The sequence below is a fragment of the Mesoplodon mirus genome, assembly GCF_964341445.2.
Source record: "Mesoplodon mirus genome assembly, chromosome: 9".
NCBI classification, from domain to species: domain Eukaryota; kingdom Metazoa; phylum Chordata; class Mammalia; order Artiodactyla; family Ziphiidae; genus Mesoplodon; species Mesoplodon mirus.
Window position 1 is genome coordinate 110,209,891 of NC_138985.1, and position 24,621 is coordinate 110,234,511.

At 46.9% G+C, this 24,621-nt stretch overlaps 1 protein-coding gene across 6 annotated transcripts in view; it reads left to right on the top strand.

Moving 5' to 3' along the window:
- GALNTL5 (polypeptide N-acetylgalactosaminyltransferase like 5) overlaps nt 1-24,621 on the top strand; it is a 134,279-nt gene that overhangs the window by 27,402 nt on the left and 82,256 nt on the right. The window contains exon 3 of one of the 6 annotated variants that reach the window (XM_082632132.1): nt 7,558-7,781. The exons of the other annotated variants lie outside the window; for them this stretch is intronic. Coding sequence (XP_082488258.1) covers nt 7,558-7,615 — 58 coding nt within the window. The 3' untranslated portion in view covers nt 7,616-7,781. Of the gene's footprint in view, nt 1-7,557; nt 7,782-24,621 lie in introns of those variants that run through there. 6 annotated transcript variants of the gene reach the window in all.

Consider the following 24,621-nt stretch of genomic DNA (forward strand, 5'->3'; position numbering starts at 1 on the left):
AGCAGCAGGGCCAGGGAGGCAGCAAGGCCCCAGAAAGGGAGGGGCCGTGTGGTGCATGCAGGTGGTCAGGGTGACTCTGGACCCAAACGTAGCCAGGAAGCCACAGAGGGCTCAGGGTCTGGAGACCACGCCCACCAGCCGGAGAGCACGTCTCAGTGCTTTTTTGGGCCTCTGTGTCCCCAGAACAATGTATGGAGCCTAGTATGTTCATGGGAAAAAGCAAGGAATCTGAAGGAGTCTGGATACCAGGGTACAGGGCCTGTTTCCATTATGCAGGCCGGGCATGTGGACCTTAGCATCCTCCTCTAAACCGTGGAGATAAGAAGCACCACAGTCGCTTGCTGTGACAATGAAGTGAGGTTCCCAACGTGCCCAGAACTGGGAGGGGTTCGTAAACAGGATTGCCTTTCTCCTGTGCTCCGTCTCTGAGCCTCAGTTTCTTAATCTGTAAAATGGAGATAACAACATCTTACCGTAAAGTGTTCTTTTAAATTTCAAGAGAAAACAGTGGACGTGAACATATCTGTAAATTATAAAGTACTATGAATAATAGCTGTTACTGTTCAAAGAATTGCTCAAGTAACTTTTACCCCTGGCAGCGCCTACTAAAGACCTCATTAAGTAGGACAGGTGCACTCCGTCAGGTAGCTCAGGGATACCTGGTGGGGCACGGAGCATCCTCCCTCCGTACAGATGATGGTCCAACACACATCCCCCAGCAGAGGATGTTTCCCCCTTAGGCCTGTTTCTCTCCTAAACCTTCGATCACTGAGTCCCCTTTTATGACAATAGCAATCCATTTAATGGCCACTTGTGTATTAGACTGGCCAGACTGGGGCTTTGTCAACCAACCCTGAAGCGTGGGGCTCAGCATTCAGCAGCCACATGCTGTGTCTTGCTAACACACTCCTCCAGCCTCTTCCTGGACCGATGTGAATCTGGATGACTTTGGCCCATCTCCCAGGGGGACTCCTCGGGCAGCATCTCAGCTGCATCCAATCTGTTGTCCTACCTGGTTGACACGACCCACTGGGGTGTCCCCATCCTTCTGTGACTCCCTCCATGGCAGACGCCTGGTCTGGGGACTGTGATGTACATGCGAGGCTGAGCCACGGCCCCAAATCCCTGCTCCCTTTGGCTGTCATTTGTGTGTCTGGTTTGAAGCACTGGCGCTTTGTAGAGGCCGGTGTGGCTCTCATGTGTCCGGAGCCTGTGCCTGCGCTGGTCACCTGAAGGTACATCCACTCATCAAGCAACCAGTAAGGCTTGTAAAAATCGCCTTCTGTGTGCAAGACCCATGCTAGGAGCTGCAGGGAATCAAAAGAAGCATTGAACCCAAGACACAATGGGTTGTATGGCAGACCATTGTTTTATTTACTGTTGAGAAAGAAATGCCCTGGCAGTTAAACTATGACACGTATCGACTGTCAGATGTATCCTGATTTCACAGTTGTTAAAATGCCAAAAGAGATGTGCCTGAGAATTGATGAAATACTGTATGATGTGCCATGTCTCTTTTTAAAGAGCTATAATCTTTCTGGGGGGGAAACACACACACTCATAACAGGAGGTGGTGCCTGCTTGACTCTCAGAGTTGCAGGTGCTTGAGAGGCGAGAAGTAGTTGTTATTGGCTGAATCTTGAAGTACAAGTTGGACCAATACCATCTGGGTGGAGTTAAGGAGGGCCATTGAGAAGAGAGGAGAGAGATAAACATAGGCAGAGCAGGTGCGTAAAGGTAGAAAGCTGTCCAAGTTGGAGAAATAGGATAAAGTAGGAAAGGCAATCTCATGTCCAGATTGTGGTCATCCATAAAGAGTCTGGAGTTTATTCTTTAAGTGATGGGGAGCCATAGAAAGTTTTAGAGCAGGGGAGGAGCACCCTAAGCAGTATTTTGGGAATATTAATTTGGTGGTAACGGGCAGGATATATAGAAGCAATAGGTTGCAGGCAGGGGACCTATTACTTCCGTATATCCTGTTTCAGAGACCTCAGACGTCCAGGAATGCAGCAAAGAGAAGAGAATAGCCATGTGGAATGAAAAGGAAGGGACAAAGGGAGACTCGTACAGAAAAATAAACAAGCAGGACTTGTTCAGGAAGAGGGATGCATCAAGACTATATCCCCCAATTTGGGTGTGGACAGCTGAAGATGCATTGCCAGAGTAAGGGACTCCTGAGGTCCTATTTACTGCCATCAGCCTTCCTGATCAGTACAAAAGAAAGCCCTGCACTACCTACCTGCTGAGGGGGTGCCCACGGCCACTCCAGCCTGAGATCAGATTATGGTTGCCATAGTTTCCTCTTGTATAAAGTGGTTTTAGTGATACTGACGTCTTTGGTGATACTATAGGGTAGACTAAAAGTACATCCTGTGATTGTAAATATCTAAGACATTTCACGAACAGCCTCATTAGGTTTTGTAACCTCCCTGTAGAGTAAAGCAAGGGCAAGCTTTACTCTAGGTGCATTGAGAAATCAAGTGACCTTTAAAAAAAAATCACAAAAGTCAGAAGCCAACCTGGGAATAAATCCAAGGTTTCTTGATTCAACATTTGTATCTAAGTGTGTATGTTTGCTGTAGACATTGCAGCTGTCAATAAAATAGAACAAAGTACTATGTACACATTGAGAACCCTGTAAATTCTAGGTAGTGACCCAGGAGAGAGAGTTTAATTCATGGAGGAGCTCCCTTGTTGAGAGATTCTACACCCGTCCCTGGTGCTGTGGGCAAGGTGTGGGCTGCACGCGCTGGCCACCAGACGTGGCAGTCATGCCCTTGACTGTGTACAGCCCTGGGTTTTATCTTGTTGGTTTTGGAGGCTCTCAGAAGAAGCACTTCTTCTTGAGGTCAAAGTCCAGGGAAAGCACTGTACAAGCAGAGTTTTTTTTCCTTCTGTTCTTCAAATGGAACTATATATTCAAAGATAAGTCTGGTTCCATCGTATCTGTTCACTGATGGACTTTGTCCATCAGTGAACAAATAAATGTGGAGAACCTTCTATCCAACAGACCCCAGGCCCTGGTCTAGTGGGTGGAGGTGCCACAGAAACAAAGCTGTCTCTGTCCTTAAGAAGCAACATTCCAACAGAGGGAGAATGGCGGAAGTAAGTAAACAAGTAAAGAAGATCATTTCAGACGTGCCCAGGGGCTGTGAAGACCCCATAGCAACGTGGCACCAAGGGGCAGCTTCAGCTGCCGTGGTCAGGCAGTGGGAAGACACCTGAGCAGTGAGGAGGAAGAAGCCAGCAATGACTTGGGGGAGCAGAACAGGGACAAATCCCCGGACCCCGAGGGTGGAACCAGCTTAGGCTAGTCAGCAGACAGAGAAAAGACCAGTATGATGGTGGGGAGGGCAGGAGGTGGCAGCATGGGGCCTGTGGTCCTTCGTAAAGGGTTTGCCTTTCACTGCAAGGGTGTTGAGAGTGGCCCGATCTGACTTTCTCTGCAGAACGATCACCCCCACAGCTGTATGGGGATGCCCTGTACGTGCAGGGTAAGAGCAGAAGCTGGGACACAGGAAGTGGTCCAGGGGAGGGATGACGGTCCAGGGGAATCAGGATGGTCCACGGGAGGAATGATGGTTCACTTGAGTGATAATGGTTCACCTGGGGGATAATGGTCGCCTGGATTAAGGTTTTAGCATTAAAGATGGTAGAGCTAAAGATATGAGGAAACAGCGAGTTTGGGCTGAGAAGTTGCTTGGGTTTCATTTACGAAATAGGGGGACTCTTGGGGAGCAGATTTAGGGGTATTCAGTAATTCTCTTTGTTTTGTTTTGTTTTGTTGGCGGTACGTGGGCCTCTCACTGCTGTGCTCTCCCGTTGCAGAGCACAGGCTCCGGACGCGCAGGCTCAGCGGCCATGGCTCATGGGCCCAGCCGCTCTGCGGCATGTGGGATCCTCCCGGACCGGGGCACGAACCCACATCCCCTGCATCGGCAGGTGGACTCTCAACCACTGCGCCACCAGGGAAGCCCAGTAATTCTCTTTTAACTGTGTTAAGTTTGAGGTGCCTTTTGACATCCAAGAGGCGACTCAAGCAGATGGTCAGGTAATAGTCCTGTGTGGGACTCTGACACCAGGTTTGGACTGGAGTTAGATGTTTCTGAATCAGCCAGGCAGAGATGGTGGATGGAGTCATGGGACTGGCTAGGACTGCTGAATTGGTCTCCTGTGGCTGCCGTAACCAAGTACCACAAACTGCACGGCTCAGAACAACAGAAATGTATTCACTTACAGTTCTGGAAGCCAGAAATCTGAAATCAAGGTGTCAGCACAGCCGTGCTCCCTCTGAAAGCTGCAAGGGAGGGTCCTTCCTGGCCCTTCTAGCTCCTGGTCAGTTGTTTGCATCATGGGTGTTCCTTGGCTGGCAGCTGCATCACTCCCAACTCCTGCCCTCTCATTACTGGGCATCCTCCCTTGTGTCTGTGTCCAAATCTCCCTCTCCTTATAGTGTCACTATTCATTGGGTTAGGGCCACCGTCCTCCAGCGTGACCTCATCTGAACTTGAGGACATCTCCAAAGACCCTATTTCCAGATCAGGCCACATTCACAGGTTCCGGGAGGATGGGAATTTTTGCGGGGATGCTTTTCATCCCAGGACAGTTACCCAGGGAAAGGGTGCAGACAGAGGAGAAACCTGATGGGTACAGAACTCTGGGTCCTGACGCTGCGAGGACGGGGAGGAGAAGGGGCTGCCTGGTGAGGAGGGCAGGGAGGGGTACAGCGCGGCCAGGGCTGTCCCACGCGTCAGGGGAGGTTCTGCTCCAGGGAAGGAGTGGAGCGATCAGCCCCGCCACACGCTGCTCGGAGACGGTTGGCCGTTTGGCTTTGGAAACATGGAAATAATGGGCAACTTTAAAAAGACTCTTTTCGGTGAAATGGTAGGGCAGAAGCACAATTAGATCGGGTTGAAGGCAGCGTGGGGACGGAGAACAAATAAAAACAGCAAGAAGATGGGAATTCCCTGGCAGTCCAGTGGTTAGGACTCGGCGCTTTCACTGCCGTGGGCCCGGGTTCAATCCCTGGTTGGGGAACTAAGATCCCCATCCCGGAAGCTGCACAGCATGGCCAAACAAAACAAACCAAAAAGCAGCAAGCAGAGACATCTTTTTTTCTGAGACTTGGAAGTGGGGTGCAGAGATGGCGTCAGGGGAGGCTGAAAGGATGTGTGAGGCTGCGTGCAGATGTTTGCGTGAAGATGTTTGTGTGAAGATGGGGGCAGCCGGGTTCACCTGAGGGGGCGAGTTGGCAATGCAGGGGAAAGGGGTGCCGTCAGGAGGGGGGTCCGTGAGCTCCTGAGGGCCCAGCATCCCGTACACTTGGGGAGGGTGGCTTCAGAGGGGAGCAGGACGGGCCGATCATTGTGACAGGAGGGGCCTCTGGGATGTTTCTGGTGCAGGGGCAGGGACCTTGTGGGACTGGTGTTGGGAAGATGACAAGTTCCCATCTGATGGCCTGTATTTCATCTATCGATTTTGGTGAGAGTGGGGAAGTGGGGGGAGGATAGGGCAGATGTTAGGAGGCACAGCTGTGAAGTGTGACTTAGAGGGAGGGAAGTGGACACACCAGCAGCGTCCAGCAGTGGGGGTCAGGCTGATCCGGTGCCCACTGGCAATCGACGTGGATGGAGTGAGCTCAGCAGCCCCTCCGGTGCTGTCAGGCATTGGATGTAGGTGAGGGGTGGCTGGGTTTGATCCTAGTTGGGCTTCAGCAGAAGGAGGAATGAGCAAGGGGGTTGGGGGTTCCCAAAGGAGCAGCTATGGTGAAATCTAGGCCCCTCGAAGCAGGGAAGTAGGAGGATGGGGGTGCCAGGAAGGGGAGAGAGGAGGGCTGCGGACTAGAGGACTCCTCTGGGGGGACAGTTGTTGACACAGGAGTACAGGCGAGTGGGCTGTGATAGAAGGTGGTGGCCAGGGGACTTCCCTGGCTGTCCAGTGGTTAGGACTCGGTGCGTTCACTGCCGAGGGCCCGGGTTCAATCCCTGGTCGGGGAACTAAAATTCCAGATCCCGCAAGCCAAAAAAAAAAAAAAAAAAAAGGTGATGCTCAGTGTGTGTCTGAGATGGACGTTTCAGAAGCGGTAGCACGTTTGGTTATGACAAGTCGAGCGTTCGGCCGTGTGAGGGCGTGGCCGACGTGGGGAGGAGCTGAGGGCCGACGGAACCCGGAGGCCAGGGCAGCCAACGGGAATCCAGTGGAATTGTGTGAGTGCAAGAAAAATAGGCCTTCCTTGATTTTATTTCCCCCTAAATGGTAGGAAATAAAAGCCAAAGGAAAGGGCTTCCCTGGTGGCGCAGTGGTTGAGAGTCCGCCTACCGATGCAGGGGACACGGGTTCGTGCTCCGGTCCGGGAAGATCCCACATGCCGCGGAGCGGCTGGGCCCGTGAGCCATGGCCGCTGAGCCTGCGCATCCGGAGCCTGTGCTCCGCAACGGGAGAGGCCACAGCGGTGAGAGGCCCGCGTACTGAAAAAAACAAAAAGGCAAAGGAAAGAAAGCCAATTGCCAGGACTTGAGGGGCCAAGAACCCAGAGAAGGGGGTCTGTAGGGGAGTGAGCCTGACATTCAGTTCTGCCTTACTGGCTTCAGGGCATTTGTAAATCCTGACTGCTCGGCTAGAGGCCCAGAAACCAAGCAGAGAACAGCTGCACAGGGCTGAGCAGACTTGTAAGCAGCCTCACAGAACTGGGGGAGAAAGCTAGTGTCCTGTGCCCACCCAGCAGGACGGCCAGGAAGCCCCCAGGCTCACTTGGAAGAAGGGCCAGTGGAAAGAGAACGTCCCTCTGAAAGTGTGAAATGCAATTTGAGATGAGAATGAGCTTAGCCTTGAAGGAGCCAGACGTTAACAGAAGGGGATGGTTAACAGAAACAAGGGTCCCGTAATCCATTAATTGTCCTAATATAACCAGTGAGAATTTGCTCCCAGCTTAAAATTTCGGACGCCCTGCCAGCTCTTAATTGTAAGCTGGGAGCACATTTTCCCTTGTTTTATCTGATCATGAAGCTTGCAGTATGAAAACATGTCACAGGATAAGATCTCCTCAGGTGGATCCAGTTAACGCTGGTCCAGCCGAGCTCTGTGCTAGATTCAGGATATCTCGTTAATCCTCACATCATCTCCTTTAGCCTCCAGAACACCCTGTGTGCTTGTTTTTCTCATCTCTTCTTAGGGTGCAGGCCACAGTCTCAGAGGGTGGGTGTGGCTTGGTCCCATTAGAGCAGCTGGTCGGGGTAGAGCTTGGCAAACCCCGGGTCTTCTGACTCGAAGTCTGATGTGTCGTGCAGCCTCCGTTAGGCTGGCGTGTGTTCTGCCTTTCATGGTTTGGAGACCGTGGTCCCTGAAAGAATAGAAGCCAAATAAGACTTCAGCAGCTCTGTGTTTTCATCTGTTACATTTCACCATCTGTCCCAGGCAGGGGGCCTCCCTCTCCTTCCTGTTTCTCTGAGCACAACTAAAATCTCTTTTAAAAGTTGACCCAGCATCGGCTGTGAGCCTTAGTGCAGGATGGCCTGAGCTCTCTGGACACTGGTTTAGCCTCTGCCCCTCTCTTCTTAGGTCCTGGGTTACGACCAGCCTGGCAGTCGTTGAGAACGTGGGTTTGAAGTTAGGCTGACCTGAGTTTGGATCTTGAATCTTGGCAAGGATACCAGCTGTCACCAGCTGAGCTGTGAGCTCCAGGGACTCCCCTTCTCCGCACTCCAGTCTCCGCCCACCCCCCGTTGTCCACGCCCCGTGTCACCCTGCCCGTGCCACACCTGGGCTGCTCCTGCGACTTTGTAGCAGTGATGTTGTGTGTTCCAGTACTGGGCCGTAGAAGACCCGGGCCTCCTCTCTTGTGCTCCCAGGAGCTCTGGGCCATCGTGGGAGAAGTCTGCTGCTCATAAGCAAACCCATGTGAAGAAGCCACGTGGAGAGGCCTAGAGAAGAGCCACCCAGAATCCTGGCTCCTCCCCTCCTCCAGAAGGCCCACTGGCCGCTGCCTTGATGGAGGCCGCGTGGAAGTGGACGCCCAGCCGAGTCTAGTCAACCCCCAGAATCACACCAGCTAATTGAATGGCTGTTGTTTCAAGCCTCTGAGGGTTGGATGGTTTGTACACAGCAAAGATCCTTGAAATACTGTTAACTGGGGCAGTGGGAGGGGACTTATATAAGTCTAGTGTTCTCGGAGCTTCTTGTTGGCTCTGAGCCACTGGGAAGGCGACCCTCTCTTGTTGGACGGGCAGTCCTTCTGCACGGGACCCTGGGAAGGCTCACATTGCCTTACCTGTGCTGGGAGGCTGCGGAGGAGGCTCTGCTCTGTTTGGCCGGTCCCTGTGCCTCACAGACATGTCTCCCTCCATCGGAACGTTAATTCTCCCATGTCCTGCAGGTCTGGGCAAGGGAGGTGGTGACGGGGACGCCTGATCCAGCTCAGCCAGGGCCACTCGAGGAGCAGGGACAGGAAAAGACTGCCCTCGGCTGCTCTGGGCAGATACACACTGGGGGACTTGTAAACGACAGACGTCTATTTCTCGCAGCTCTGGAGGCTGTGGTGCCCCAGATCGAGGTGCCGGCAGATTTGGTGTCTGGTGAGAGCCCACTTCCTGGTTCATAGACGGCTGTCTTCTCGCGTTGTCCTCACGTGGCGGAGAGGGAGGGGGAGCTCTCTGGGGTCTCTTTACAAGGGCACCGATCCCATGCCTGAGGCTCCACCCTCATGACCTAGTCACCTCCCAAAGCACCCCCTGTCCAATATCATCACAGTGGGGATAAAGTTAGTACCAGGCAATATTGGAATCGACGTCCAAACAGTGTCTAATTTAATACTGCAGGACTCAGTTTCAGCATATGAATTTGCGGGGGACACAAATGAAGCAGAGTAGGACCCCATGGTCCTCCCCTGCTCATGTTGTCCACCTGCTTTTTGTCTGTGGAAAACCTTGAGCCGAGGAACAAGTTTAATCAGAGAAGTGAGAAGATACAGGAGCAAAGGAAAACAAATAGGGCAAAACAATAATAGTTTCGTGAGTAAGCAAAGTCAAGGACCTTCAGTTCCTCCTCAAGGGCTATAGATAATATTCTGAGCCCTGTCCTGTGAGCTGTCTTGTAGATACTGCAGCCCCCACCAGGTGGAAGAAATTAACGTGATGACCAGACTGTAGCCATGACATAAGCTGCCACAGTTCCGAGAACTGGCCTCAATGAAATGGGAACAAACTGACCCTGGAACTGAAGATTAACTGTACTTAAAACAATCAAGATGACGCTGATCAGACCACCGCAGGACCAATTGCAAGATGCCTGTCAGAATGGCCTGTGCTATTTCTGCACGTAGCCCCCTCCTTCTGCCTATAAAAGCTCTTGCCCCCTGGCTGTCAGTGGGGGGAAGTCGGCCTTTGAACAGGCGGCCGCCCTCCCCGTCCCCGGGTGCCAGCATCCAAAATAAAGCAAACTTCCCTTACCACCAACCTTGTCTCTTCATTGGCTTTTGAGCAGTGAGCAGCCAGACCCCACTGTCGGTAACACAGTCTATAGCACACCCCAAGGAGGGCATTGGGGTGCTGTTCTCCACGGGGGGACATTGGATAAGATTTGATTATAAGCCTGTGTCCTGCCCCTGAAGTTGTCCCCCAACACACAAGACTTGGGGTAAATCATATTGTCGGCATCTTAAATTACTTTATAATTGGCACGCTAAAACTCTTGCCGTGATAATTTGCAGTTGAAAGCCATTTTCATACAAAAAGGGTCACTTTCTTGACGGATGAATCCACTGAAACTTTGATGCACACGGTGGAGGGAAGGGCTCCTGAGAAAAGAGCAGCATGGATATTAACAGGTAAATAAAGCTTTGCAGCAAGTGAAGCCCAGTGAGGAGCTGTGTCTCTGAGCAAAACGAGGTTTCCTCTCAGTTTGGATACTTTAACCTGAAGACAAAGTGAACGCAGCAGTAAGAAACTTCGAGTTATGGTCAGACCGTTCTTGAACTTAAACGAATACTTCATTTCCAGCCTTCACCACTTTCCTTCAACAACCTGTGCCCACGATACAACTGTCTTTCTTTTTCTTTCTGTGGGCATTAGAAACCAGTTTTAGTGATGAGTTCCTGTTCCTGATTCCTACAATATTAAATTAGATACCTCTTGAAGGTACAATTCAATATAGCCTCATGCTAACTCTATTGTTATATGAGCAACCGTTTTTCGGTTTGTAATAACATCCCATTTAAATTCTGCCTGGCAGAATTTGGTTAAATACGAGGTCTGACAATTCTGAACCAGCTCTCAAAGGCTTTAAGTTAATAATGACATTTTGTGCAATATACTGATACAAAAAAAGCATCTCCACATTAGTATTAGAGCCAGAAATACTAAAGCAGGTTAAACATTAAACCATACCTAAGGCTGCTTTTTTTTTTTTTTTTTTTTGCTCACCTGTGACACTTCAACTCACGAGGTGTTTTCTCGCATCTCTCCCTTGGTTTCTGTTGGTCTCCTCTCCTCTTGGTGTTCAGCTGAACGATGACTCCTGGGGGCTGTGTTTGGGGGAAGCAGGACCTGTGTGCTTCACCCTGAGCCAGACTCAGTTTCCTGAGTTTGGGGGGAGGGGTGGAGTGACAGCTCCAGACCGTCCCCTCCTCCCTCTGGAAGGACCCCCTGAGGAGGCCATACACCCCAAATCACACTGCTTTGTGGATCCCACCATGCGGGCCACGATGACCCACTGATCTAGTTTAGAACCATCCAGAGCCTTTCCACCCTAAACAGAGGGAATTTTACCCTCTCCAGTGTCCCTTCTATTGCATGAATTTTCTGTCCTTATTTTTTTTAAGTTGTGGTAAAATATATATAACATGAAATTTACCATTTTAACCATTTTTTAAGTGTGCAGTTCAGTAGCTTTCAGTATATTCACAAGGCTGTGCAACCATCACCACCACCATCTTCAGAACTTTTTCATCTCCCTAAACTGAAATTGTTCCCATTAAACACTGACTCCCCATTCCCCCTCCACTTCCCGCTCAGGCCTTGATACCCTCCATTCTACTTCCTGTCTCTATGAATTTGATGACTCTAGTATCTCACAGAAGTGGAATTACACAGTATTTGTCTTTTTGTGCCTTGCTTATTTCATGCCCTCAGTTTCATCCATGTTGTAGCAGGTACCAGGAACACCTTCCTTTCGGAGGCTGAAAAATATTCCATTTATGCATCGACCGCATTTTGCTTATCCATCATCTATCGACGGACACTCGGCTATAAATTAATTTAGCAAACATGTTTTGAGTGCCAATGATATAGCAGGCGCAACGTTTGCTGCTGGAGATAAGATTGCTCTTGAGGTAACTAGGGGGTCCCTGCCCTCCCAGAGGGGAAGAGGCACTAACTAGTAACGGCTAGAAGTAATGGTTTACCAAGATCCCAATGAAGAGACTTTTTTTTTTTTTTTTTTTGCGGTATGTGGGCCTCTCACTGTTGTGGCCTCTCCCGTTGCGGAGCACAGGCTCCGGGAACGCAGTCTCAGCGGCCATGGCTCACGGGCCCAGCCGCTCCGCGGCATGTGGGATCTTCCCGGACCGGGGCACGAACCCGTGTCCCCTGCATCGGCAGGCGGACTCTCAACCACTGCGCCACCAGGGAAACCCGAGACTATTCTTAATGTATGTATCCTCCACAATGTTTACTAAAACCCTCGGGCACCTGATTACAAATGAATAAAGTAAGTAGCAGAAATATTAATGGAAGAGCCTGCAAGTCATCATACATAGTTTAAATCTTTAAGGGGGTCCTCATAATGGTAAATTTAAATGACAGCTATAGGACAGCCATGCTTATCACTAGCTGTATTGTTTCTAGCTGCTGTGGTAGAAACAGGTAGATGAGCAGTTCTCCCGTGTTCCCCAGGTAAGCGGCAGGAGTTTCCGGTTTTCTGTGCTGTTCCGGGGAGCAGACCCCGAGCAATTGGCCACAGGCTCCAGAGGACACCGTGGGCCCCCACGTTTGCCTGCACTGTTAATCCAGTTTCCTCTTGCTGTCGCGTGCTCTGCGCTCTGCAAACATCTCATTAAATTGTGTTTTTTAAAAACGCCGTTCGCGTTAGGACCGCATCCTGCAATGTGTCTGCTTTACCATGAGTGGTTGCCCTGCAGATTTCTGAATGTGTCTGTCCTGCCTTAGACAGAGGCCAGACAAAACCTCGACAATCCCTGGTTTCCGCGGGGTTCCAGCCATGCTCCCCAAGATGCTGGTTGTGTTTATATACATTTATACCTCTGGTCCCTGAATCGTTCTAGGTCTCCCTCTTGTGGGCCATCAATGAAATAAAACATAGCAATTGTTTTTCATAGATGTGACGAAGAATCTTACGGATTATAAGGAATCGATTTCTGTGAATCCTATGAGTTGAATAGGACCTTTCACTGGTTTTATTACAAAATATTACAAACTTATAAAAAGTGTATAGAGAATAATATAAAAATACCCATGCACCCACACACTAGCTTTATCAAATCTTACCATTTTGCCCCATATTTACTTTAGATCTTTTAAGAAATAAGGTAGATACAGTTGAGGGCCCCTCTGTACATCCGTCTCTACATACACACAAAATAAGGTAACCATTATTCTGAATTTGTATTTATTACTCCTATGCATATTTTTATACTTCTCTGCATTATATGTGTATCAGTACAATACAAACAACCAACAAGGACCTACTGTATAGCACAGGGCACTATACTCAATATTTTGTAATAACCTATAAGGGAAAAGAATCTGAAAAAGAATAGATATATATGTATGTATAACTGGATCACTTTGCTGTATACCTGAAACTAACCCAACATTGTAAATCCACAATTAGCTCAATTAAAAAATGAAATTAACTTAAAAAAATACAATACAAACTATTATTTTACTTTTTTTTAGCTTTATGAGGACATTATGATGCTGGTTGTTTTCTTTTGCAATCTGCTTTTCTCCTTTAATATTTTGCTGTTGAAGTTTATCTTTGTGGCTCCAAGTCATTCATTCTCTTCTGTATTCTATTGCTTGTATGAATACCACCATATATTTACCAATTCTCTTATTCTGAAGTATTCAGATTGTTTGGAGTTTTCCTCACAGCAAACAGTTCTGTACCAAAGATTCTTATACTTGCCTCCTATATACATGTGAACCTCTCTTGGGTGCACTTCTGGATCATTGTGTTTGGTTTACTTCAGCTTTTCTCCGTGTTGCCAAATCGTTCACAAAAGGATTGTACTATTTTTTTTTACCTTTAAAAAATTTTTATTGAAATATAGTTGACTTACAATGTCGTGTTAGTTTCAGGTGTACAGCAAAGTGATTTCGTTATATATATATATATATATATATATATATATATATATATATATATTCCTTTCAGATTCTTTTCCATTATAGGTTATTACAAGATATTGAATATAGTTCCCTGTGCTATACAGTAGGTCCTTGTTGGTTATCTATTTTATATATAGCAGTGTGTGTATTTTAATCCCAAACTTCTAATTTATCCCTCCCCCTCCTTTTCCCCTTTGGTAACCGTTAAGTTTGTTTTCTATGTCTATGAGTCTGTTTCTGTTTTGTAAATAAGTTCATTTGTATCATTTTTTTAGATTCCACCTGTAAGCGATATCATATGATGTTTGTCTTTCTCTGTCTGACTTACTTCACTTAGTATGATAATCTGTAGGTCCAACCATGTTGCTGCAAATGGCATTTTTTCATTCTTTTTTATTGCTGAGTAATATTCCAGTATATATATGTGTGTGTGTGTGTGTGTGTGTGTGTGTGTGTATACAACATCTTCTTTATCCCTCATCTGTTGATGGACACATTTAGGTTGCTTCCATGTCTTGGCTATTGTAAATAGTGCTGCAGTGAACATTGGGGTGCATATATCTTTTCTAATTAGAGTTTTTGTGTTTTCCGGATATATGCCCAGGAATGGGACTGCTTGATCATATGGTAGCTCTGTTTTTAGTTTTTTAAGGAACCTCTATACTATTCTCCATAATGGTTGTACCAGTTTACATTCCCACCAACAATGTAGGAGGGTTCCTTTTTCCTGTGCTATAGATTTCAATAATGATGATCAAGATGCCAAGTAGCCCTCTTCCGCGTTTTGATTCCCAACTGGGATTTTTTTTAAATTGAAGTATAATTGATTCATAATGTTTCAAGTGTACAGCAAAGTGATTCAGTTATACATATATATATCCATATATATATACACATATACGTATGTGAAAGTCATCATACATACAAAAGAGTCTATTTACATTAAGGGATAAATAGGGAAAAACAATAAAATGAGCAGGTAGTAAGAAGGGAGTGAGAAAAACAAAAATGAAAGGCATCTAGATCCCTAAGACTTCACTGTTAGAAGATAGTATTGGAAAACTTTATTTTTAAAATCACGTATTAGTTTTCCTTTCAATTACTAGGAACCAGTGAACATTTTAGGTCATTGTGGAAAGCCATCTCTGTCTCACCCTCCTCCTGGAGCAGCTGACTTGAATGTCCGTGCGAGAAGGTGGTGCCTGTATCTGACTGGAACCAACAGAAAAACAGAAATAAGAGTCGGGTGGAAGAAAAGAGGAAGAAGGAAATGTATTCTACAGCTCTTCTCTGTTCAGCCTCCAAAGGAGCGATGAATTGCTTCTGTGCTCCTATGGAGCTGTGTGCACCATATAGGTTTGACCTAGTCCTTTGGGGCATATGGCTCTGTGCATTTTCTAATAAATCTTCCCCCTTTTATTTTTAAGTGAGAGAGGGAGTAAAGTAATCCGAAAATCACCAGAGCCTGACATATCTCGTATTGGACATCTACTTGAATTAAAGGAAAAAAGTGCTAGGGTGTTTTCTTGCTTTTGTTTTTACTAAGACAAAAATATAGGGGCTATGGATTAGAGTTGTTAATGTTTTCTTAAAAAGAAAATGACATCCAAAATAGAGCAGTCAAAGCAAACCAGAAGTGAAAGTTAACAAGTGTTACAGGAAGTCGACAGGAAGCAGAAAGTGTGGTGTGGAAATGAAACCACTTTTTAAAAAGCACATGAGGAGCACAGTGGATGAGGGTGATGTTTTCCTAGCAGGAGTCAAAGGATATCAATCACCTTAAGGTACTTTTTTTCCTCAATTTTATTTGTGGTGAAATGCACCTAAAAATTTTCCTCTTAGCCGCTTTTAAGTATACAGTTCAGGGGTATAAAATACAATTATCGTGTGGTACCACCATCAGCACGTCCATCTCTATAACTCTTGTCATCTTGTAAAGCTCAACAATTAATTTCCCGTTCCCCTCCTCCTCCCCCAGCCCCTGGCGAGCATTCTGCTTTCTCTCTCTATGATTTTGACTGCTCTAAATATTATAAGTGAAAATATACAGTATTTGTCTTTGTGACTGGCTTATTTCACTTAGCCTAATGTCCTCAAGATTCACCCATGTTGTATCATCTGTCAGAATGTCCTTCCTTTTTAAGACTGAATAATATTCCATTGGATGGGCATGTCACATTTTGCTTATCCCCTTATCCATCGATGGGCCCTTGGGTTACTTCCATGTTTTAGCTATTGTGAATAATGCTGTTTAAAAGTTTATTATTTGGCACATGACCCAAGCTACCAACATCAAAAGGCTCCAAATAGACTGTTTCTAATTAAATAATCAATATTTTGAAGAATTGACCTAAGGCCCTAGAGTTTATGTAATTCTCATTTTTTTTTTTTTTTTTTTTTGCGGTATGCGGGCCTCTCACTGCTGTGGCCTCTCCCGTTGCGGAGCACAGGCCCCGGATGCGCAGGCCCAGCGGCCATGGCTCACGGGCCCAGCCGCTCCGCGGCATACGGGATCCTCCCGGACCGGGGCAGGAACCCGCGTCCCCTGCATCGGCAGGCGGACCCCCAACCACTGCGCCACCAGGGAGGCCCTATGTAATTCTCATTTTTAGAGCGTCTTTGTCAGGCAGATGTTTTGGGCATCCCAGAACCAAAGTTTTATGTTGTTTGAGTAATTGAAGACAAAACTGATCATTCACCAAGAGGCCAATGATTAACGTCTACCAAAAGCCATTTTGGTATTACTTATCCAGGGGAACTAGCTTCATTTGGCCAAATCCACTCACGGGATTTGAACCAGTGACCTGAGCAATGTCTTTTTCCCTGTTGAAGACCTGAGCCACTCTAGGATAAGAGTGGGTGTAGCCCACTGGGTGTAGCCTCGCCCAGGTCTCAGTACACAGAGCCTTTAGCTGCTTCAACCAGGAGGTACCTGAAGATGAAAAACAGCATCTTCTCCACCAAACATTCGTGTGTTGCCACGGCTTACAGATTCCTTTGTCTTGTACTGTTTTATAACCTGAGTCAAGCAAAACGCTGGTTTAGAATAAAAGCCATGAGCTTGTGGTCTGTCAAATAGGGTGGTCCTCTGCGGATATCAGCCAAGGGAAGGCCTCTGCCTGATATTTACTACCAGACTCAGCCTCCTCCGCAACCTCACACCCCAACCCTGGGCCCACAGTAACCCCCCCCCACCCCAGCCAATTTTCGTTACTTTCTAATGGGAGTCTCTCAAATTACAGCCCTGCTTGTGAGTTTCCTAATGCTGCTGGAACCAAAACGGTGGTGGCAATGAATTGTTTGAATGACTGGGAACAAGAATGGATGTGGACTGGATTAAATGATTTTTAAGACAAGGAAGAGCATAGGCTGGTAAATTTGACCAATAACATGTGGAGGAACTCACAGGTAAGAGTCATGTGTTGGGAAGGTCTGTAGGCCTTTCTCATTGGAGCAAAGAATCAGACAGGATGGAGATTTTGGATAAATGACCCCAACTGGACTGGTTGGAGGGAGCCAGGCAGGACTGAGACTAAGGTCACTTCGTGAACTTTCAATTCCTTTTTTCCCTCTTCCCTCCATTTGTTTCCTTCCCCTCCCCACCCAAAGATATTCGCATTACATCATTGCTTACCAATTCCTTTGTCTTATCCTAAGCATTATCATTATTTGAGAATTTATTTAGTGACTGTGTCTCCTAGCACCATCACACGACACGGAACACAGAGATGGACGAGATGGGAGTGCTTACAACCCTCAAAAAACGTGGGGGTGGTTTGTGATGATAATTGGCAAATTTTATACCCAAGTGTTTTTGCCTGTTTTCCTTCAACTTGCATTCCCTGTTTCTGCTTCTCCGTCCTTAGTTTTAAGCTTTGCTTTTTCCCTCAGGAGACACAGAAGCAGAAGGATGACAGTTTTCCTGGCTCTCGCTTTGAAGTTCTACCCATCTTAACAGGGTGATGCCTTTCCCATCATGTGTTTTCCTTTTCCTTCTCAACCTGAGAATAAAGCTCAGGGCTGCTTTGTGTCTCCCTATAACTGTTTAATTAGAATCGAGTAGGGTGAAACGTGCCTACGAATTTGAGAGAAAACCTCTACGGTTTCAGCCACCTAATTTCCTTTTACCCACAGGGAAGGTTCCAGGCTTTCCGGTCACTCCTGCAGAATGGGCCTCCACTCTTGAACAAGCGCCTCACTCTCTCCCCGACATTCCCTGCCGTCCATAAGTTCTATATTCCTCATCCTCCCTTCACCTCCTGCCGGCTACCCGCCTGGTGTCACAACTTTGTTCAGAGCCTTGTGTTTTGTTTTGTCACATTACCCTTTCCCCTTATGAATTGGTCTGGCAGCTGTGGCCCCGGACACAGCGGTTCTTTCCCTGACACCTGGCTGTGGCTACTCCAGTCTGTGCCACACAATTCAGCAATTCTTATCTTGTATCTTCCCCTGTTTTCTCTCATGATTCGTCTGTCTCCCTGGCATCCCTTAAGCAACTCCTGGGCAGCACCCATGTCTTGTATGTCCTGTATACCCACAGAAAAGACCAAACACTGGCATGCTCTCAGTTTATACTTGATTATTTTAACATGTGTCTTATATTTTGGGTAGGCTGAACCCCTGTTTGAGAAGATCCAAAATAGAATAGAACAACACATAAGAGTCTATTTCTTGCTCACTTAACTACCCAGGGTGAATATTTCAAGTTGCTCCACATGGTCCTGCAGGAACCAGGCTGATGGAGGCTCCACCATCTTGAACGTGTGGCTTCCATCATCCCAGGCAGAGCATGGGGGGATGCTCCTTGGAGGTTTCTGGGCCAGGCCTGGAGTGGTGCACCTGCATTCCATTGAAGAGATCATAGTCATGGCCACAGCCAACTGCAACAGGCTGTGAACCATAGGCCCAGCTGGTAGGAAAGACGAGGAGACATCTTTTGTCTTAGGAGGGACAGCGAGCATTCCCTTCCACACTCCCCGTACTTGCTGTTCCATCACTTTATTCCTTGCTTTCTACAAAAGCATTCTTCTTGAACTCCGTTCCATTGAGCAGAAGCTTCTGAGAAGATATATTTCTGCAATCGAGATGTGTATACGTTTTCTAGGGCTACCATAACAAAGTGGTACAGACCAGGTGGCTTGAACCACAGAAATTATTGTCTCATGGTTCTAGAGGCTGCAAGTCTAAGATCAAGGTGTTGTCAGGACTGGTTTTCTCTGAGACCTCTCTCCTTGGCTTGTGGATGGCTGTCTCCTCTCTGGGTCTTAACTTGGCCATCCCTTAGTATGTGTCTGTGTCCTAATCTCGTCTTCTTTTTTTTTTTAGTGTTGATTTTATTTATGTATTAATTTATTTATTTTGGCAGCGCTGGGTCTTAGTTATGGCACACGGGAGCCTCACTCTGGCATGCGGGATCTTTAGTTGCGTGTGCGGGCTACTTGGTTGTGGCATGAGAACTCTTAGTCGTGGCATGCATGCACGATCTAGTTCCCTGACCAGGGCTCGAACCCAGGCCCCCTCCACTGGGAGCACAGAGTCTTACCCATTGGACCACCAGGGAAGTCCCTGATCTCTTCTTCTTATAAGGAAATCAGTCCTATTGGATTAGGGCCCACCCACAAGACCTCATTTTACCTTTCTCACCTCTTTCAAGGCCCTATCTCCAAACACAGTCACATTCTGAAGAACTAGGGGTTAGGACTCCAATATATGAACTGGCGGGGGGGGGACAAAATTCAGCCCGTAATAAGATGATATCTAGAAGAAGGAAGTACAACTAGTGTCAGAAGGAAAAATGCTACTGGCTTCTCCGCTCCCTCGATTCCCTACAGCACTTTTCCCTACTGCTTACCTTGCTGGCATTCTCAAAGTTTCCTCCGTGGTGACTGTCCATAAGACCCACTTAAATCAGCTTTGAAGGGAGGGCTGAGAAAAGCCCACAGTCTAATTTACCCTGGCTATTCCTCAGAAGGGGTGCAACGGCTCACCAGCCCAGGAAGGAAAGGGGCCACCCTGCACCTTGGATTCTTCTTTTTTTAATTTTTTTTTTTTTTTTTTTTTGCGGTACGCGGGCCTCTCACTGTTGTGGCCTCTCCCGTTGCAGAGCACAGGCTCCGGACGCGCAGGCTCAGCGGCCATGGCTCACGGGCCCAGCCACTCCGCAGCACGTGGGATCTTCCCGGACTGGGGTAAGAACCCGTGTCCCCTGCATTGGCAAGCAGACTCTCAACTACTGCGCCACCAGGGAAGCCCTTTTTAATTTTTTTTTAATTGAAGTAGAGTTGATTTACAGGGTTGTGTTAATTCCTGCTGTACAGCAATTTTTTTTTAGTTTTAATAACATTTTATTTAATGCAATGTAACAAACTATTATTTCAATGTATAATCATTAGAAACATTATTCTCCATGTCCCAGATCCATACATGAGACATATTTATTGTGATTGGTCTGGATTTAGCACATCCCATAATCCCAATGGCATCATCACACATAGATTGAAGATTGAGTTTTCACTGAGTCAGCACATAGAGCTGATGTCCTTAAACTTCTGCTTTTCCCAGTGTGGTCAATAACTTTCATCTTATCTCCAAATGTGATCACAGTTCTCTCGTTTTCATCCGGAGGCCTCCCAGTGATAGTTCTGACATGTACAGCGGTTTTTTAATTTATTTTTTCCATTGAAGTAGAGTTGATTTACAGTGTTTTACACCTTGGATTCTATTTTTTAAAAATAAATTTATTTATTTATATTTATTTTTGGCCGCGTTGGGTCTTTGTTGCTGCGCGCGGGCTTTCTCTAGTTGCGACGAGCGGGGGCTACTCTTCGTTGCGGTGCACGGGCTGCTCATTGTGGTGGCTTCTCTTGTTGCAGAGCACGGGCTCTAGGCACACGGCCTTCAGTAGTTGTGGCACTTGGGCTCAGTAGTTGTGGCTCACGAACTCTAGAGCGCAGGCTCAATAGTTGTGGCGCACAGGCTTAGTTGCTCCGCGACATGTGGGATCTTCCCGGACCAGGGCTCGAACCCATGTCCCCTGCATTGGCAGGTGGATTCTTAACCACCGCGCCACCAGGGAAGTCCTACACCTTGGCTTATTTAGCATCCTTTCCCTGCAGGTGTAGAAGTGGATGCCCTCCACTTTAAATCACACTGCTGTTTTCCAGATTCAGGGCAGGATTCCCAGCTGTATGCTGGAGTCCAAGAATGCAAAGATTAATAAGAAATAACCTCTCCACTCCTGGAGCTCACAGGCTGTAGGAAAGCACCATCGGCAGCTACTATTGGTTTTGCAATAAATGGAAAGCAAGCATCCCCATGATAATAGCTCAACCAAACTTTATGTCAGACCTTTACCAAGTTTCCCTGGAGAGACTGTCCTTCAATGTTATTTCACGACTCTTCCCTGATTGTTCGCCGGTTCCCCTCTTGTGGATTTTCTTCTAATTACAATGTGCCTAAAAACTCCTCCAGATACTTCACCTACACAGCCACCCTAGGCGGTCAACACTACTCTCCCCGCTTAGAGATCAGACAGCTGAGGCTCAGAGAGGTTATATTGGCATTTTTCAAACTGAACGGAATCATGAAATTGTTCACTGGCTCTGCAGATGGCTTCTTAGATGAGGAATTTTTTTCCCTCAAATGAAGCCTTAAGTGGAAGCTAATCAGATAAAGGCAGAGGTGTTCTGGTTGAAGCAGGAATACTTTCCACCCTATGACTCACACTCACTCTGAGGATCCAGAAGCACCCAGGAGAAGCCCCGAGGGACCCAGAGGAGGTCAGAATGTAACCGTTAGCTGGGTGGCCATGGGCTAAGCAAAGACTATTATAGCTTAGAAGTTTCCTTTTAATTGGATTTGTTAAGTTTGAGATGCTTAGACAGTTGGATAAATTTTAGAACTCAGTGGAGAGATAGGACATGGGGGTATGAATTTGGGTGTCAGTGCACACAGATGGTATTTTCCTCTCTAAGGATCACTGAGGTCCTCTGGGAGAAAGTGCAAATAAATGGTAATAGAGGATCCAGGACTGAACCCCACAGCGCCCCGATTTTAGAGGCTGAGAAAAAGAAGAAGCTCCAGCAAAGAAGAACCAAAGGAGAGTATACTCAGGCAAGCCAAGTTTAGAGACTGTTTCAAAAAGGAGGAAGTGACCAACTCTGCGGTATCTGCAGAGGCCAATAGATGAGAACATAATAGTGACTACTGGATGTGGCCGGGGTTCGCTGGTGACTTGGATGAGAGTGATCTAACGAAGTGGTAGGGATAGGAGCCTGAGCAGGTCGATTTGGAGAGTGTAGAGTTAAGAGTATTATTAGATTAGGCAGGGATAACAAAGCACCCCTGAAGTCTCAGGGGCTTAACACAAATGTTCATTTGTTGCTTAAGTTAGGCCTCCAGTGTATCCGGCATCTTGTAACTATACCTTGTGGTATCTACACCCTTCGTCTTGTAGCTATGCCATCTAGCAGACTTCAAAGGTCGCTCTTCAGGAAAAGAGCTGGTGGGGGGGACCTCTTACTTACTCTTAAATCCCCTGAACCACAGCCGTCTGACCAGAACTAGGACCATGGCCCTTCTTAACTGCTAAGGGCTGTGAGTCTTCCTGCTTGCCCAGGAATGAGAGGAGAGCCAGCCCTGGAGACCTCATGTAACTTTTACTGCAGGGAGTAATGGATGTGAGGGATGGAGAGAGTGATCTTGGAGACCTCTTCCAAGATTTTCCAAGAGAACAGTGGCTGGAAAGGGGCAAAGGGTCAAGGAGGGGTATTTGTAAATTTTAAAAAAATGTTTTATACACTTCTAAAGGTTATTCTTCATTTACAGTTATTACAAAATATTGGCTCTAATACCCATGTTGTACAATACATCCTTGAACCTATCTTATTACACCCAATAGTTTGTACCTCCCACTCCCCCACCCCTATATTGCCCCTCCCGCCCCCCACTGGTAACCACTAGTTTGTTCTCTATATCTGTGAGTCTGCTTCTTTTTGGTTATATTCACTAGTTTGCTGTATTTTTTAGATTCCACATATAAGTGATTTCATATAGTATTTGTCTTTCCCTGTATGACTTGTTTCACTTAGCATAATGCCCTCCAAGTCCATCCATGTTGCTACAAATGGCAATATTGCATTCTTTTTTATGGCTGAGTAGTATTCCATTGTGTGTGTGTGTGTGTGTGTGTGTGTGTGTGTGTGTGTGTGTATACACACACACACCCATATACCACATCTTCTTTATCCATTCATCTGTCGATGGACACTTAGGTTGCTTCCATGTCTTGACAGTTGTAAATGATGCCGTGAACATTGGGGTGCATGTATCTTTTTGCATTTCCCACCAACAGCATATAAAGGTCCCCCTTTCTCCACATCCTTGCCAACATTTGTTATTTGTGTTCTTTTTGGTGACAGCCTAAAAGATTCAGTGGAGAGGGAGAAACCGGTGATGCAGGAAGATGAGACAAACTTAAGTCTGAGGTCAGCCCTTGAGAAGGCAAGAGGATGGGATTCTGAGCACAACAGGGGGCTTGCCTCCAGGGAGAGCAGGGACATTGTTCCTTCTCTAACAGAGAAAAGGCAGAGAGGATATGTACAAATATTGGTGGTTGGTGGAATAGGTGGTAGGGAAAGAAAATGAGGTGTTGAGTTGGCCAAAAAATTCTTTTGGTTTTTCTGTAACGTCTTATGGAAAAACCTGAATGAACTTTTTGGCCAACCCCATAGTTCTCATCTGAGTGCTTCTCTGTTCTCTGCCATCACCAGCTGAGAATGAGGGTAGGATGGACGGGAGGCTGGAGGTTTGAGAAGAAAAGTGAGGGTTGGCTTGCTCATTTCTACCTACTCCCGGTTTATTCCTAACAGCCTCCTGTATGGGGCACCTCTTCCGCCTCATTCCTGATACTCTTGGCCTCACCACTGTGGAGGTGACTGGTTCTGTGATGATGCCTGACTGATTCGTGCTGGTGCACATGGAAGAGTTCACCTTTGGTCCCTTTTGTCCCCCTTGTCCCCTTAGTGCTGTGAATACCCAACTCAGAATCATGGCGGAGCGAACAAACCTTCACCCACTAGAAACAGGAGCTGATGGAGAAATACGTCCCCTTTCTCTACTCCTATGGACAATCTTGACACATGGTTTATAGGTGTTTATTTAATATTTTCTCTCATTCTGTGGGTTGCATTTTCACTCTTAATTGTGCCCTTTGGTACATAAGTTTTTAATTTTGAGGTAGTTCGATTTATCTTTCTTTCATTACCTGTACTTTGGTGTCATATCCAAGAAATTATCACCAAATCCAATGTCATGAAGGTTTTACCCTGTTTAAGAGTTTCTATAGTTTTATCTCTCTGTTTTTTTTTTTTTGGCTGTACCATGCGGCATGTGGGATCTTAGTTCCCCGATAGGGATCGAACCCGTGCCCCCTGCAGTGGAAGCACGACATCTTAACCACTGGACCACCAGGGAAGTCCTATAGTTTTATCTCTTAACACTTAGGTCTTTGATCCATTCTGAGTGGAAACAACCCAGATGTTTATCAACTGATGACTGGATAAACAAAATGTGGTATTTTCATACAATGAATTATTATTTGAACATAAAAAGGAATGAGGGGCTTCCCTGGTGGAGCAGTGGTTGAGAGTCTGCCTGCCAATGCAGGGGACACGGGTTCGTGCCCCGGTCCGGGAGGATCCCACATGCCATGGAGCGGCTGGGCCTGTGAGCCATGGCCACTGAGCCTGTGTGTCCGGAGCCTGTGCTCCGCAACGGGAGAGGCCACAACAGTGAGAGGCCCACGTACCGCAAAAAATAAAAAACATTAAAAAAAAAAAAAAAAAAGGAGTGAAGTACTGACATGTGCTGCAGTATGGGCGAGCCTTGAAAATATGATGCTCAGTGAAAGAAGCCAGATGCAAGAACCACGTGTTGTGTGATTCTGTTTATATGAAATGTCCAGGATAAGTAAATTCTCGGAGACAGAAAGTAGATTAGTGGTTGATGGAGGATGGAGAGAAGGGGAAATGGGAGTGACTGCTGGGTGTTACGGGGTTTCTTTGAGCTGATGAAAATGTTCTGAAATTAGGTAGTGGGGATGGTCCCACAACTTTGTGAACATACTAAAAAACCTCTGAACTGTTATATTTTAAAAGGGTGAATTTTGTGGTATGTGAATTATATCTTAATAAAAAATAAAAATAGGGCTTCCCTGGTGGCGCAGTGGTTGAGAGTCCGCCTGCCGATGCAGGGGACACGGGTTCATGCCCCGGTCTGG